At 36.1% G+C, this 17,502-nt stretch overlaps 1 protein-coding gene across 1 annotated transcript; it reads right to left on the bottom strand.

The window, feature by feature from the left end:
• Nucleotides 1-15,183: 15,183 nt before the first annotated feature.
• Nucleotides 15,184-17,380, bottom strand: LOC108609560 (putative cytochrome P450 28a5). Its single transcript, XM_089464280.1, has 6 exons — nt 17,125-17,380; nt 16,814-17,060; nt 16,647-16,751; nt 16,032-16,581; nt 15,710-15,976; nt 15,184-15,640 (listed from the first exon to the last, which is right to left on the bottom strand). Exons 1-6 carry the CDS (start codon nt 17,310-17,312, stop codon nt 15,474-15,476), a joined length of 1,524 nt encoding a protein of 507 aa, XP_089320406.1. The 5' UTR covers nt 17,313-17,380; the 3' UTR covers nt 15,184-15,473.
• Nucleotides 17,381-17,502: the final 122 nt, after the last annotated feature.

The following is a 17,502-nucleotide window of genomic DNA, read 5'->3' as shown; positions in this document are numbered from 1 at the left end:
ATCGGGGATTATTTTAGCGGTCTATCTTCCATACCTTTCGCATGACCATCTCGCCTTCCACGAGACTATGGTTTGCTGTCGTATGCTCTTTGCCGCATGTTCTGAGTATTCCCCTCTTTGCCGAAGATTCCATATTTTTTTGCGCTCTTGGGCAAGCAAGTCAACCGGTATGACTGCTGCTATCACAGTCACGGCCGCCCCGGAGACTGTGCGGTACGCCGATGTTATCCTTAAGGCTGCTCTTCGTTGCACAGCTAGCATCGGTTTTCGCCTTACATTTGCCTCTAAGGTATCCGCCCATACTTCACTGCCATATAGTAGTATTGCATTTGTCGCTTCCATGAGGAGTCTCCGTTTTCCTGCCGTCGGGCCGTCAACGTTTGCCATCAGTCTACTCAGAGACCCCGTTGCTGTCGCTGTTTTCCGCGTGGCATACTTCAGCTGTTCCCAGAAGGTAAGTTTACTGTCCAGCCTAACGCCTAGATAGTTCACTGTCCTCTGCGTCCTTATCAGGTTTCCGCTTACTCGCATCTCTATTTCGGTTGGGATCTGCTTCCCCGTGAACAGAAGTAGCTCTGTTTTATGGGTGGCAAGCTCCAATCCTCGAGAGCTGAGCCATGTCTGTGTGCGGATCATGACTTGGGTAAGTCTCTTTTGGGCCTCTATGGTGTTTCTGGCAGTAATGACGGCTGCGATATCATCGGCATAACCAATAAGGAAGGTGTCTTCAGGCATTTCCAGTCTTAGGATGTCGTCGTAGCTGATATTCCACAGGTCTGGTCCCAGGATTGACCCCTGTGCAGCTCCTCCAGTCACTCTGTATCGTTTTGTTCCAGTTTGCGTGGAGTACAGGAGTATTCGATCCTGCAAATAGCTCCTGATCATATTCATGAGGTACTCCGGTATCTGGAAGCGGTGTTCCAAGGAAGTAAGCATATCGGTCCACCTTACACTATTAAAGGCGTTTTTAACGTCCAGCGTTGCTAGCAGAACAACTGGGCGCGAGTATGCATTTCCTCTTTGCGTAGCTCTGGCTGCCTGAACCACTTCATCGATAGCTCCCATTGTGGATTTTCCAGCTCTGAACCCATGTTGCCTGGGGCTAAGTCCTCCAGCAGCCTCTACTGCTGCGAGTAGTCTAGGTCTTATGAGCTTTTCTAAAAGCTTCCCAGCTGTGTTTAACATACACAATGGGCGATAAGCCGAGGGTGTGTTGGGATCGCCTTTGCCTTTGCTAATGAGCACCAGTCTCTGTTCTTTCCACGCTTCTGGGAATATCCTTTCTTTTAGACATGCGTTATACATCCTAAGTAGAAAAGTGGGGCGTCCTGATGCTATCACCTTCAGTATCTCTGCCGGTATATTATCTGGTCCCGGCGCTTTCTTGTTCTTCAGTGAGAGAGCTGCAATGTTGAGTTCTTCCTCGGTGAAATCTGGGACTGAACCATCGAGCTCTACGGGTGCTCGCTCATGCGCCTCGTGGATGTGTGCTGGAAATAGTGTTTCCACTATGTGATCCATCGTGTTATCATCCACGTTTGGCACTGCTCCGTAGTTTCTCAGCTTTTTCATGACTATCTTGTAGCCAAGTCCCCAAGGGTCTTTATTTATATCTTTGCAGAGCTCTTTCCACTTGTCATGCTTACTGCGTGTGATAGCAATCGACAGTTCTTTTCTCGCAATCTTGGCTGCTAACGCTTCCGTCGTGAAATTTCCAGAGCGTCGTGCCCTTGTTAGCCTTCTTCTACATTGTATGCATACTTTCCTTTTTTCTGCAATATCGTGGTTCCACCAGTACGCCTGTCGTCTACCTCCGTGTTTGCTGTGCGTTTTTGGCATCGATACGTTACACGCTCTTTCCATAGCGGTTAGGCTTCTTTCGACCACTTGCTTCGACGTCAATGTGCCGTCGAACTGTTGTTCTCGCCTATCTAATTCAGCTAGTAGTTTGCCTGTATCCACCTTACTTATGTCCCATCTATGAGAAGTCTTTCTTGAGTATGATGGGTGGTTTTGCTGACTGGTATTTTGGAAGTCATATGATATATACTCGTGATCACTTCCCGTGAAGTCATCGAGTATCTTCCAGTCCTTTATCCGATCTACGATGTGTTCGGATCCAAAGGTTACGTCAGGTATTGTGCCGTCACATCCCGGCCTATGGAAGGTAGGTCTGCTTCCGCGGTTTGCTACCACTAACCCGGACCTAGCAGCCATATCCATAATTTTTCGTCCTCTAGAGTTAGTAGACGACATTCCCCAGTCCACTGCTCGTGCATATTGTAACCAGAATTGGAATAATAAAGTAGTAAAGAAACAATGAAACACAAATAGGAGGTGAGTTTTTGTTCTTCACTATATTTGATAACGATAAGGGAGTGAGGAATAATAGGAATTCTTTTGGAATCACAAACTTTGTCAACACTCAAAAACAAATTAAATTATCTCTTTTAATTAAAGTGTTCATGCCATGTTTTTAATTATATTATTCCATCTCTTATGCGCGTTCTCAGTTTTTCTCTCCCTTCTTTCAATGTTCAGATATTTAAAAGGCAAGCCAAATTGTTTTAGTTTTCGCTTTATTGTCTCGATAAATTTTGATAAACAGGTGCAGCAGAAGAAGTTTCTCTATCAACGCCTGCTCTAAAATATTCCCAGCCACTGGCAGCGGCTCTTCAGTTTTGTTAAGCAACAGATTTACGAAACTGTCGGCCCACAGAGCGATGAACGCTGCCGTTTATAATGACAGACAGTTGGGAGCTCGTTTTGGGAAGCGTCAGTCAGTTAAGCCTTTGGCCGAAGTGAGTTGTCCGGACCAAGCGCTGGCCTCGTCCATATAACGGACATGTGCTGCTGCAGCTGCGCTGCTCTGCTCTGCTCTGCTCTGGTCTGCGCTCCTCTGCTCTCTGTCTAATTTAATTAAAATCAACTGAAGCAGCCCACGGCCGACGAGGCCGACAGGCAAACCAGTGCTAGTTGCCTGTGCTGCAGGCCAATATGTTATGCTTTTAATTTGTTAATTCATTTTCTGGCTGCAGCTGGAGTGGGCTAAATAAGTGCAACAAGCCGTTGTGCAGCTGCCACACATGGACACTCCCTGCACTTTTGCAGCATTTGATTTCGTTTGTTTTAACTGCTTTCACTTTTCTATTCACTCCTTTTGTGCTGTTCCGGCTGCAATGAAAAATGGCTAAATGTTGTTTATTTGCACAGCTAATAGCAGCTGCTTCACACATACACACACACACATGTGCCACCTGTAAGCGCTTTAAATTTAATGCTGCTTACTTGCAGGCGCCATAAAACATGCTTCAGCATTTCGTTTTTTTTTTTTTCTCTGTCTTTGCAATGAGCATAAAATAATATAATATTATATTCTATATGTATATGTAGGTATTTTTTTATATTCACACATTGTGATATATTAAGCGTGTAAACTGACGGAACACATCATCAGCAGAGCCAACTTACGACTCTCTGTCTTATGCCAGAGGAAAATGCTCGCAATGGTTTCCTTCCTGACTTCCTACGGCTGACTGGGCCATAAATTTGTCGACCAACCTTTTGCAATTTACGCATCTGCTGAGACAGTGTTTGCTCTATATGGTTTTGAGGAAGAGCATAGTTGTATGTTTATAGTAACAAGAATATGAGGATCATAAAGGCTTTTTAGCAACAACTATATATTTTTATTATGGATTCATGTTAGTTCAAAATGTTGTTTTTATTTATTTATTTTATTTATTTTTTTTATGTTTTTAAAATAATTTTTTTTTTAGATCTATTATTATTATTTTTATTTATTTAATTTTTGTATTATAATTTTTACAAGTTATTAATAATTTTTAATTTTAATACATACATATACTTAATAAATTACTTCTTTGGTTTCTAGATCTTTTCCATCATTTTTGTTTTATATTAAAAATATGTAATATAACTTTAATTATTGTTAAATAAATGTTGTCTATATTGATTTTAGTCGGTATTTGAGGATTAAATTGATGTTCATATTTTCTGCAAATAATTGTATATTAATAATATTATGTATATATAATAAGTATACATTAAGAGAGTAAATATAAAAATATATACATTTTTTAAATTCATGAATTATACCTACCTTACATATATGCAGCTTAAATCATGATATTCTTTCATTAATTTCATATTTAGTATTTGTTAATTCAGTTTTTGATATTTGCGTATCTGTCATCAATATCAAATTAAATACGAGTTTATTTAATTTAAAAAAAAAATGTTGTTTTTATTGTTGTTTCTTTTAAACTGTTTCTTTTCAGAGCATACAAAAGTCTTTCTTGGCCTCTCTGTTAACACTTCGTATATTAAATTAAATTTTATTTTCTGCATGCGCGTGGGTCAGACGCAGTGCCAGTGCCAGAGCCAAGGCCTCAGACGCCATGTGGTATACAACATAATTTTTTATTTGTCTAAAGCAGACAGCTACACCCAGCGTGGATTCACCTTCCGGAATCGCACCTGTACTGGCTGTGAGACTTTAAGATTCTCATACAACTTTAATCAGATTACAGTGCGCAAATCCTGGCAACTATATCTATATGCATTTTCAAGTGAAAATGTCAGAAATGCTTTGCACTGCAAATCAAATGTCAGCTAATGCAGAAGCAACAGCAGGCGCATGCAGCTGATAGAAGAGGGAAGGTTGCATGAAGTTGCCTCGAATTGTGGCCATGATATGGCAGCAATGTGCACAAAAGCCACAAACAATTGACCCGCTGCAGACAATTTCTCAAATGGAACTATGTGCGGTGCATTTACAAGAGCTCGTATACTCCATGTTTTTCTCATCATTTTTTCATTTTATCTTTCACATTTTTTGCTCTTGTGCGCAATCGAGCAATTTGTTTGGTAACCGACAGTAAAAATCTATAAGTTTTTTTCTTCCTATGGTCACTTTATATCGAATTCTTGTAAATGTGAATTGGCTGCAGTGAAAATATATAAAAAATTAGGTATGGAATATTTATGGAGCTTGTTTAAGTCTTGCAGTTATTGACTACGCTGTAAAACTGATTAGAGAGATTTAATAGAATTTTAAAACATTCGTATATGTATGTGATATATAAATAAATAATATATTAAATATTAGGAGCTTGCAGGGCGTTTCCTTAGCTAATTTCTTAAAAAAACTTAATCATATCGAATTAAAGTAAATTGATTATGAATTTTCGAATAATTTTACACATTCTGTAATTTGCATTAATTTTTATAGATTTTATCATCTTTAGAGTTGGTTACACTTCGAGAACTATCACACTGTTAATCTATACATCAAATAAAAAGATAATAATACTTATTACAAAAAGTTATCTTGCACACAGATGCAAAATCCAATTCTGACTATATCTGAAAAAAAAAAAAATATTTATTATATATTCTTATATATATATTGTCTTTTTTTTTTTTTAATATATTCAAAAAGTATTTTTAAGAAACCTTTTTGAATATCTGTAACCTTTTTTTATTATTGTTATTTTCGCATATATATTTTTTTAATCTTTTCAAAACAATGTAATGTATCGATCTTGTGTATAAATGCAGCGGGCGTTAACTTCACTCTTCGAATTTCAGGCCACTCGTTGGGCGCCATAAAATTTATGTAAATGTTCATACTCGGGTATGAATGCGATCTTCGTGCATTTGAATGTTTACATATAACATATACATATATACATATATACAACAAGCTTAATGAAATTTGATGCTCGTCTATATCGAATAATATATTTAAAAAGTATTTTTAAGAAACCTTTGAAAGTTATATTCGAATTTCGGCCAAGAATATGCATAGATAGTTAGAACAGTTTCCAAATCAGTTTTCAAATAAACGAATAGTGAATTGAGATTTTGATATATTGTACAATTTTTCTTGCAGTCTGAAATGTTAACTCTAAATGCATTATACAAACTCTTGCTATTATTTTTACTTCAAATATTGCACTATATCATATATTGCAATTAATTTTGCAGTCTGAAACAAAATGCGATGAAATAATAATGCGTTACCTTTCTGTCTATTCTCATATTTACTTTTGCTGCCATTCAATTTGTGCAGCAAATTCAATTACGGCAGTTGCAACGCATGAAAACATTTCGTTTCATATACTATAAATATTATTCCATTTTCGTATTTTCGTATTTGTAGCTCGCAATGAAAGAATAGCTAGATTATGCGTTCAGGGCTTTGTTTTTCGTTTGCAGCATTTTCGCGTGCTTAATCCGCTTACGTTTCACTCAGATGATATTTTGCACGTTCTGCCACGAGCTCTACCTCAACATGGGCACAGAAATTGACTTGTTTACCCAAATAAAGCAAAAAGTATAGGGAAAATATAGCAGCCAATACAAATGATTAATGCGTGCTGTGTCAGCCCAAAAATATGTGCTCGATATGAAGGGGCGGGCAGAACGCCAGCCGCCAGCCAGCCAGCTAAGGGCGTGGCCCACAGCGATGCGAACCATATGAAAGAAAGTTGGCTAACTTATGCTGATTATAGTCAACATTGCCCGCAAGTTATTATCAAATGTCTCCCAGGAGTAATATATATCTCTTCTATACAAAAAAAAAAAAAAAAAAAAAGAAGCAAAATAACAAAACAACAGCAAAACATTTCAAAGGGGCGTTTGCCTTGCCCCCCAGCAGCCCCTGGGCGTTGCAGCGTTTAACACAATAATCGAATATTCATACGGATGGGGAAGGGGAGCGAAAAGTCGAACAGGCTGGGGACTGGAGCTCGGGTTTGCGGAGCAAAGCGCTTGTTTAAGCCTTTGTGTTGGGAACTAATGTTTCCATGGAACACGCCCACTTTTTGTTTTTGTTGACCGAACCGGACAAGGAGCGAAACAAGTGCCGTTAAATGAGCTTGTTAATCATGTTCATGTTCATGTTTGTGCGTGTGCATGATTTATGCTCATTTATATATTATTAGCTTAGCCATCGGCACAGCATATGTGTGCGAGAGTGCGAGTGGGAGATGGAGTTGCTCTAAGTGACTCCAGACTCAATGGTTTTTACGAGTTTTATTTTGTTGATATATGTGCAGAGAATAGGGTTTGTTTGCTTCTTTATGTGACATTTAGAAGGTGAAGAGTTGGAGCAGACTTTGTTTTTCAGCCGATTTTTCTGATTTGTGGAAGCTAAACGATTTTCTTGTAGAAATGCAAATATTTTCTTAAAATGATGTATTTATTTATTTTTTTAATTCGCGATATGTTGTCGACATGGCAAAGTATTTTTTATTTTGTTTTATTTTATTTGTCTTTAAAATTATGTAAATATATTTATTTATTAATATCTATCTATTTTATGCGCCTTATTTATTTTACTACTGTACACATTTAATATATTTTATTTATTTTATCTATGTTGACAATCGAGTTTCATAAAATAGTTGAAATGCTTTATATGTGTTTCATATTACATATTTTAATTTATTTTTAATTTTACTTTCATTTATTTACTCTAATTAATATTGGTGAAGTACCTTTTAATCTATTTCCCGTATTTAATACACTATTTTATCGGATTGTTTTATTTTTATTTTTTATTTTACTTAATTTTTGTTATTTTATATATTTTAAGAATTTACTAAATTAAAACTTATTTTATTTACTTAGTTTTTTTTTCAATTACCCTTCTTATTTTATCTATACTTTATTTATTTTAAGTATTTTATTTTTATATTTTTATATTTTGTCTAAAAAACACATTGATTCAAATTTTATTATATTATATATAGTTCTATATATATATTTAAAATGTTATATTTGATTATATTTTATATATACAAATTAAAATATTTATACATATATTTTATTTTGTAAACAAATTAAGATTAAAGACATCGTTAGATTTCCAATCGGTTCTTCATATAAATTTATTTTGATGAAATATTTTGTAAGATAAATAAACCAATAATTTAAGCTTATTATATAAATTAAGTTTTAACAATGGCAACTATTGCAAATGATTTCTAAAATGAGGGCAAAACCTAAAATGAATTATATTTGATGTAGTTTAAAATTATTTCAATTGATTTACCAATCTAATTGCTCTTTCTCCATTAAGACTTGCCTTGCTCGGTGGCATATATAATGCATCCGATTGCATTAAGATAAGTACTTAATTATGCTAGATTTGCAAATCACAAATGGCCCATTGTCTATCACATCAATTGAATTGGCATACAACGCTCGTTTTGCACACCTCGGCAGCAGCTGGATGGAAAGGACTTGCCTGGTGAGACTCTGCAGTTGGAGTTCTGTGGTCGCAGTCCATGATTTTTGCTGACCGAGTCAGCGAAGTCAATCAGAGATTTCAGCTTTCAGGCCATTACAGCGTGCGTAACGGCTGGCTGGCACTTAATTAACGCAATTAATCCAATTAAAATGTCATGTCTCATTAATGCGCATTAAATGTGAATGCTGTGCAATTAAATAAGTGCACTTAAAGCGACATATCAATGCCGAATGTAAGCCGAGCCAAAGCGAAGTTAACGGTACTGCCTGCTGTACGCCCTGATGAGCATCATTGAACAATTAAATAACATACCCCACCATTCTCCCATATGCTAAGGCCAGAGGCCCAATCCGAATGGCAGGCCGCCATTCCACATCCCCTTAAATCCTCTTCAATGCCTTCTTGGGCTTATTAACATAATCGCCTGTGTCAACGCATCGGCGTTTCCCCTTTGGCAGTGGCTAATTAAATGTGGCAATAATACAGCTCGACATGCACACACACACACACACGCAAATTCGTCCTGGCTGCGTATATCCAATCATATTTGATCAGCATCGAATTGCAAGTGTCCTGCAAAATATGCAACTCTCAATTAATAAGTCTCTCGTTTACAGAACCTATTTAATGTACATATTAATTGGCCAGGCTGTCGACTGTTTTCCAACGGGCAATAAAAACCGTGCGACAATGATAATGATGATAGTCGATAATGAGAAATTGAATATTATATGCGATTAAGCTTATATTAAGTATACGCACGTGGAGGCATGCGAAAAGCTTTATTAAATTTTGCTTATATATTTATTGTACACAAATGAATATTTAAAAATTTTAATTAAAATAGTATTGAGAAAGTTACTGTATTTATCTTGGATTACTAATGTAAAGCCTTATAAAATGTGGGTATATTATATATAGGTTCATATATGTAAAGGATATGCATATTAAGTATACGCATAGGAAACTTGTAAAATTTTGGTATCATGTGAATAATTATGCAAAATATTTTAAAAACCTTTAAATTATTTTTAGCTATTTTCTATAATTTTTTTATACTATTAAAAATGTATAATCATTAATATAAAATTATATTTTTGTATTTTTAAAATTTTACAAGTATTAAATATATTAATATACACGCAAGACTCAGTGATGTCAAATGTTTAAATATACTTTGAAGCAAGTTTGTATTAATAATTCATTCATTAAATTTATGAAATTATTGGTGCTTCATATCTTTTTCCTCCCACTTCTCTTTCAAATATACAACATACATTTTCCAAGTTTACAGACTTTCATCATATCCCACACTTATTCTCGCTGCGTTACACTTCTGCTAATGCTATTGAAGCAGGCTCTCAGAGCGCAGCACTAAATCAATATTTATAAGTAAATTGTGATTTTCTCAGCTCAAATGCAAACTTTCCAAATTACACAGAGGCAGCAAATAATGGGGGAATATATATAATCGCGTTGTGCAATTGTTTCCACAATTTACCTGAACTGCCCCGATTGCTGTTTGTACACAATTTTGTGGCCCGGAGTGTATTCGCTTGCCAAGTAAATTATTGCATTACAAATTGTCAATTTTCAAGTGGCAGAGAAAATCATGCAATTTTCCTTTTACCACCTCGAATGACAGCTGACTTCCTGTTAACGTCGTCTCGCCTGCTTGCTGTTTTTACTTCCCTTGCCACACTTTCTCCACCTCTCTCTCTCTCTCTCTCTCTCTCTCTGTCTCTCTCTGTCTCTCTGTTGGTTTTCGTGTCGCTCTTGATATTGCAGCTCTATGAAATTTTATAGCAGCCGCAAGTTTTTTAATTAGCTGCCGCACATTTTCTTGACATTTCCACTTGCTGCCATTGTCATCATCATTGTCATGCCTGTGAAAATTGTGGGCGTGGCCCGTGGAGCGCCCATTCGCCCCGGCATTTCGAGTGCTAATTGCATTTTCTGCTATGTTTTTTGGTTGTGATTTTGAACTTTGAGGCTTTATGCCATAAATGCAATTAGTCGAAACTTTTGCCATGAAAATGTTAATGGGGTTTTGCCGTAGTTATTGTAGCGCCAGCTACAACTTCAATGCCACGCCTACGTCACCCCAAAATGGCTCTTAAAGCTGCCTAACCGAATCTCTTAATTGAATTAAATTTATATCATGGTTATTTCAATTTGAGCCAAGCAGATGTTGCCTAGGCGGACAGTAGCCAAAATCAACATTGACTAGATGTAACTCATGCATGCTAACACACACGCACACATACACATTCACTCACATACACTCGCACACATGGCGGCACAGCCACATGCAATTTGTACGCAAATATTTGTAAAACGTGTTCATCATCCTGTTGACAAGGTCGTTTACAAAATAAATTCACTAAGCAAAATGTTTTTATTTGGGCTTAACTTGTTTATGCTGACGCAAGGTCACTGGGCATGTGGGCGTGGCACTGCCTTGATTCTCTGTTTTTTCTTTTTTTTTTTTTTTTGCACAACTAAATCTGTGATTTAATTTGGGTTAAAGTCCCAAACAGATTTTTTTGCAAACATTTGTATGTGCCATAGCTTTAGTCTGGCGGTCTTAAATATTTAATACGTATTCTATGTTAAACCTATTAATTTGAATTGTTTAAAATGTATCACTGAATTTTTGATTTAAATGTATTTGTATAGGAATATTCTTGCATTCAATTGAAGTTAAATTATTAATCTAACAAATACTTTGAGGAATTTATTAAAATATTTGGTGTGACTGTTGAATGTACTTAAAAATGTTTACGGAAAATGCATATAAATATATATCATTTAAATAATATATATATATCTTGCATCGATCGCAAATAACTATTAACCCATGGATTCCTGAAAAATCTTGTTCAATCGCCCTCGCTCTGAGCAAGAGCTTTCGGGTCTCTTCGTATTGTTGAGTACCTCGTGTGATGTTGGAAATATACGATTGACGATCGTAGAATGAGAGTAACTGAGTAAATTCCTATGTATGTAGCTCAAAAACGAACGATCGTAACATTCACATACAAATGCACAGACTGTAAATCTCGAGAATCAGTCAACAGTTATATGCAAGCTATGATTTTTTGTGAAAATTATGATGAAGTCTAAGGCTATAAATCTAAAAAAAAAAAAAATAAATTTATCATCATGGGGTTTTTATAAAAATTGTTCCGCCTCGTGCCTTCGTACAAATTGATTCTCAATGTATACAGGATTATCTTTAAGTAGAGGTCTAGAACTGTTTTTTTAAATGAGAAAAAATGTAATGCACAACAATTTTGTAAAAAAAAAAAATTTTGTTAAAAAGTGTAATTTAAATATATAAAAATATGTAAATAAAAATAAATGTATGATCTAACAAACTTATTATTTTCTAACATTAGTTTTAATATTTTTAATTGAATATTTTTTTTTATATTTTAAATAATTAATATAAAGTATATTTAATTTGTAATAAATTTGTTGTTTAAATAATTCCATTAATTCTTAAATATTAAATTTCTTTATTATTAAGTAATTAAATTATTATTTACATGAGCTCAATCTACGATATATTTATTAAATAATAACTTACTTCATTGATTAATAATAAAGAAATATAAGCATTTGTAATTTGAAGCTAAATACTATTTATATATTTTTAATATAATATTATTTATTTTTATAATATAATATTAATTATATATAAAATGTTATTATTTTTTTCAAAAATTTAGTCCACAAACATTAAAAACTTTCAGCTGCCTTATTAATCAAAACGTCTCTTAATACGTCTGTCTTAGCTAATCAGAGCTAAATCTTTTTTCACTCAACTTTAATCATCTAAATATAAATATGTAAAGTAATTGTTATATTAATAATAATTAGTGTGTATGAATAATATAAATTTAAAATAATATTAATATGCCTAAAGTAATTAAGCAAAGACCTAAGCTCAGCTCGTCCTTTTAAATAGCTTAGCTTCTGTATTACGACTGCCTTGCGCATAGCATTTGCTCTGAATATAAAGAGCTTCCTCAGCAAAGATGTTAATTAAGAACGTATTGCATTACAATTCAGTTGATATCGACTTGAGCAATTACCCAGCTTTTGGTTATATTGCGGATTTGCACATCAGCTTGCTTAACATCAACAAAGGCATCAAGACAGCGCAGGGCCAAGTGCCAAGAGCCAAGAGTAACAGATAATAAGTCAGACACCTAACAGGCGAAAAGTGGAAACCCATTGAGCTCAATCAGCTTTGCAGCTTGCTCTCAACGCTCCGTCGAGTGCAGTGGGTGCCGGAGCAGGTGCCGGAGCCGGAGTCGAGGCTCAGCCACAAGTTTATTTGCTCATTCAGCTCAATCACAGATCAAATAGCCAAGAAAAAGTGCTGCTGGGAAAACACCTGGCAAACAATTTGAACTACGCTCAACCTTTGAGCAGCAAACGGCGCGTTGCGAGCAACAGACAATGGGGGGAGGCTGCCGAACAGCCAGACAATGTATAAATTGCCATGGAGTGGGGCAAGAGGAGAAGGAGTGCTGGCGGTTAGGCAAAGCCGGGGTTTGTCTTCGCCTTTTGTTTTTGCTGCAAACAATTTGCCAAATCAGAGCCGCAGCAAATTGCAGATTGAACTTGGACTTGTTTGTGGCCGGGCTGGAGAAAATGCATATGCATAACTCTCACCTGAGTTCATCTAGCTAGCGCATTCCTCTCTCTCACTCGCTGTCTGTCTCTTTCCCTTGCTCTGCCTTCGGCTAATGCAATTTGATGTGTGTGCCTTTGATTTCCCAATTGGATTTGCCACACTCAATTCACTCACTCAAATTGAACTACTTTTCACATTATTAATTGAATTGAATTTGAGCTTTGAGCACTTTACGAAAATATATAAATATATATATTTCTTTGACTAACATTAGCTGGCTATGTATGTAAATGATGTGCCAAAACGATGGCAATGTGATTTAAACAAATGCCAGGCTGAGTGACAGTCAGGCGATCGGGCGATTCGACCGATTTGACGCTGACAAGTAACATGTGCCAGGCGCTTGCCAGACATGAATAAATTACTAAATAAATAACATAAATCTACTCGGCATACATACACATATTTTTAGTTCTTGTTGATGGTCGTTGCCTGGCGCCAAAAATTATGCAGCGATAAGTTGTGAACCTGCCAATGTAGTCTGAGTCTGTCAGACAGTTTGCTCGCTATCATATATCTACTGTATGTTTGTAAATATATATTCATATATATCATCAGCAGCTGTTGACATCACATCGTAGAAGTTCAATCAACTTTTACTTTTCATTACTTTGAGCTCAGCCAGTGCAGACAGCTGCCTGATGTCTGTAAGTTGAAGCTTTTTGCACCTCTTTGATATACCTTCAAATATATTTATAGAGACAGACATGTTCCGCCAGACATTTTACATTCAGCTCAATGCAGAGCATTAGACTCAACTGCAATTGGCTTGATTTAATTAGTTTCGCATCTTAGGAGCCCTCAAATTTGCATCTCTAATTGCATTTGAGGCAGTTAAACTTAAATTGTTGTACTGCAAGTGAAACAATTGCCAATTGCAATTGCATATTTAATTAACTCTTTCAGACGTGACGACTGCCAATTGTGCTGTGACTAAAGTCCACTCACTTAACTAGTTAGTTAGACTAGTTTAAGTAATCGATGCAATCAAATGTATATATGCTCTTGCGTAGAAACAAATAGGAGTATATTGGTTAAAATGTATCACAACAGATTATTTCAATGTAATTGTACAGACTTAAAATTTTAGATTTATAAAATGTACTCTGGATGAAATTTGTATGCTCGTCCATATAACAAAAAATGGGTATATTAGTTGAAATGTTTTTCTTGGAATATTACAATATATTATTTTAATACAATTTTAGAGGCTTAAAACAGTACATATATAGAATGTAGACGCATATACTCTGGTCCACTAATATTCTTGTGAGTTGGTAAAAATAACATAAATAAAATAAATATCAATTTAAGTTGGATGCAAAAAAAAAAAAAAAAAAAAAAAAAAGCAAATTAAAATGATAATAATAATAATGATTTTCACTAAGCGATTTGAAATATTACGAAGGCGAATTCTTATAATATTTTGTATTGTATATATTGGAAATGGGAATATTATTATTATTGATAGATTGATTTTATTTTTTATATAGGGCATACTATATACAGACTATGCAAAACGCAGAAGCAGAGCCCATAAAGTCTACATTATCCTGATCTGGCTAATCAGTCGAGTTCATCGAACCATGCCCAACCGAATAAGCCTCAGAAAAAAAGCCATTGCAATTAGCAAATTATTGATTGTTTTCATAGTTGTATACAAAATAAATTATAAATGAAATTTTTAAAACGTTTTGTGAATTTTCTAAACGTTAAGTATTTATTTATATATTTATTTTTTCTCTTATTTATCTCTTGATATTTTTGTCTATTGATAATACTGATATCAATACTTTGAGCTCGTATTCTTAAGATTCTTATTTTTAATGGGCATAACAGATAAAATTTTAATTAATGAGTATTCCAGATATTTAAACACTTGCCCCACAAATTTTTTATTATCGTTTATTATTATTATATTCTGTATTTGAGTATTAAGAAGCATATAGAACTATTTTATATCCAATCCCATGTGATTATATTTAGTTTATTTCTCGCAGTGCCATAGCATTAATTGGCAAAGCTCAATAGCATAACATAATAGGCAAAATTGGCTGCTATAAAAATATATATTACCATAAATATAGTGTTATTCAAATAATTACTACAAATTGAAATTATTCATATTCATTTTTTTTTTTTATAATTTCTGCACTCTGAAATTCTTTGAAATCTTTTGTAATATTACGCTCGATTGCCAGCTGAAATATTGATAGTATTTATTACATTAATAAAAATGTTCAAGGGTAATAAAACACAATAAAATGAAAATAAAAAATAAAGCTATTATCATACATTATCATTGCACCCACTTCCCCACATTGTCATGGCTGACTGTATCACTGTCTCTCACATCAAAATGTGAAAGTTATGCACTCAAATTGTGCGCTAAATGATGAGTCAATTGATATGCGAGAGCTCGTTGTGCACGTTTTATTGCTGAGTGAAATGCCCCTGAAGGTTGATTGGCTATATATATTTCCGTCATTGGCGCGACTCAAAGTCTAGCCAAATGCCGCCTTTCAAGGTCGTGATAAATGCCGTTGGCTCATACTCGTTATCTTTGATGGTTCTGGGATTGACGCGCACATTGAACTTGGTGAGCACCTCAACTGCAGCGGCCTTGATCTGTGTCAATGCAAAGCGCATGCCTGGAATCAAGCAAATCAAATAATAATTAATCATAGCCTAAAACATAAATGAAAGAAGGCTTCACTCACCTATGCAAACGCGCGGACCATCACCAAAGCCCATGAAGACGCCTTGCTCTCGGTACATCTTAACAGCATCGGGCTGCATGAAACGTTCCGGCTTGAAGGCCTGCGGATTGGGGAAATATTCCTCATCCAACATGAAGCAATAATGGGGCACAATGACCGTGGTGCCTCGTTCCACTACAAAATTCTCGCCCTTCTTGTTGGGCAACTCAATGGGCTCAGTGCACAGCTTATTCGACATAAAGGCGGGTGGAAAGAGACGTAGGGATTCTGTGAGAAAAAGTTAATTAGGCATCGTTTCACATCAGTATAAGCTCAGACTCACCCTGGACACATGCATCCAGGAAGGGCAACTCGTTGATCTTCTCAAAGTCAATGACGCCCTTGGCACTGAGGTGGGCCTCGATTTCCTCGCGCAGCTGCTGCTGCACCTTCTCATCTCTGCCCAGCAGCAAAAGCATATGACTGAGTACTGAGGCCGTCGTCTCGAAGCCGTCCAGCAGGAAGGTCATGGTGTGTGCGGTCAGTTGGCGAGTATCCAGGTTCTTCTTGCTGCCCAGCTGGAGAATGTAGTCCAGGAAGTCAACGCGATCGAATTGCTTTCCTGCAGCCAGTTGTTGACGCCGTGCATCGATGGCCGTTTGCATCAGATTCACAAAAAAGATTTCAATACGCAACGGCACAAAGCGCAGCTTAAACACGTGTCGCAGCGCAGGCAAAGTGCTGACAATTATAAAGTACAGGATAAAAGCCCAGGACTGCTTGAAGAGCTCCTCGATGTAGCCCATGATTGGTGTGGGCTTGTCTGAGAAGCTCTCGGCCTTCAGGCCCAACACGCAATCGGTGACCATTTCGGTTGTGAAGCGTAAACTCATCTAAAGGAGATAATGATAATGTATATTATATATACTCATATATTAAAAAAAAAAAAAACATTTACAGCTTTGGCATCGATGCCTTCACTTGGAGGTGAACGTATTTGCTTGCGTAGCCATTCGGTCATCTTAAGGCATACCTCATTGGTCACCGGATAGACGGTCTTGATCTGGAGAAGCAAATGAGTGGAATTTTTGTAATATTCCTTGATTTTCTCAAATAAAAACTTACGCGACTCATGGTTAGTCCGGGAGTAACGTCTGCACGTCGGTGCTTCCACTCGTCTCCGACCAGGGAGAACGGATTGTTGGCAAAGATGAAATCGGATTTATCATCAATCATACGAGAGACTTCATTATCATGAAAGTACCTGAAGTCAGAGACGAAGACGCGTCTAGCCAGCTGCGGACTTATAACCAGCAATTGTGGAGTTCGAGCTCCATAAATGCCAACTGCATCGAACTGATGCTTGTATTCTCTACAATTGAAGCATAGCGTATATATAATCAATTCTAATTTAAATATACATTTTCATTATTTACCTATAGATATCATTGAGATCGTAGATTGCGTGACGCTTCATGTTGTACATGTGCGGATAGTTGCCTGTGAGAATGCGTGGGGCAGGACCAGGGACTTTTCGCTTGCGCCAGTAGCCGAAATTCCATGTCATGAATACATAGAAGAGGCCCGCAAGTAGGAGCAGCAATGCCAGCGTAACTTCCAGCATGATTATTTGTTTGACGATCTGACTCGAGTAACTGATCCCAATTGACTGTGGCTCAACGAGTTTTAAATGACTTGTTGAGGCAGACAGTCATAGAGCTTTCGGAGAATCTATGTTTGTCTCTCTTCTGATTAGTGCTCACTCATACTATATCCAAAAATACATTCAATTTGAAAATATACTAAGCATATAC

This window comes from Drosophila arizonae, chromosome 3, assembly GCF_054131065.1.
Source record: "Drosophila arizonae isolate 15081-1271.41 chromosome 3, UAZ_ARI_1.0, whole genome shotgun sequence".
Taxonomy (NCBI): Eukaryota; Metazoa; Arthropoda; class Insecta; order Diptera; family Drosophilidae; genus Drosophila; species Drosophila arizonae.
The sequence above is the reverse complement of the archived record's forward strand: the minus strand, read 5'-3'. Positions and strand labels throughout refer to the sequence as shown.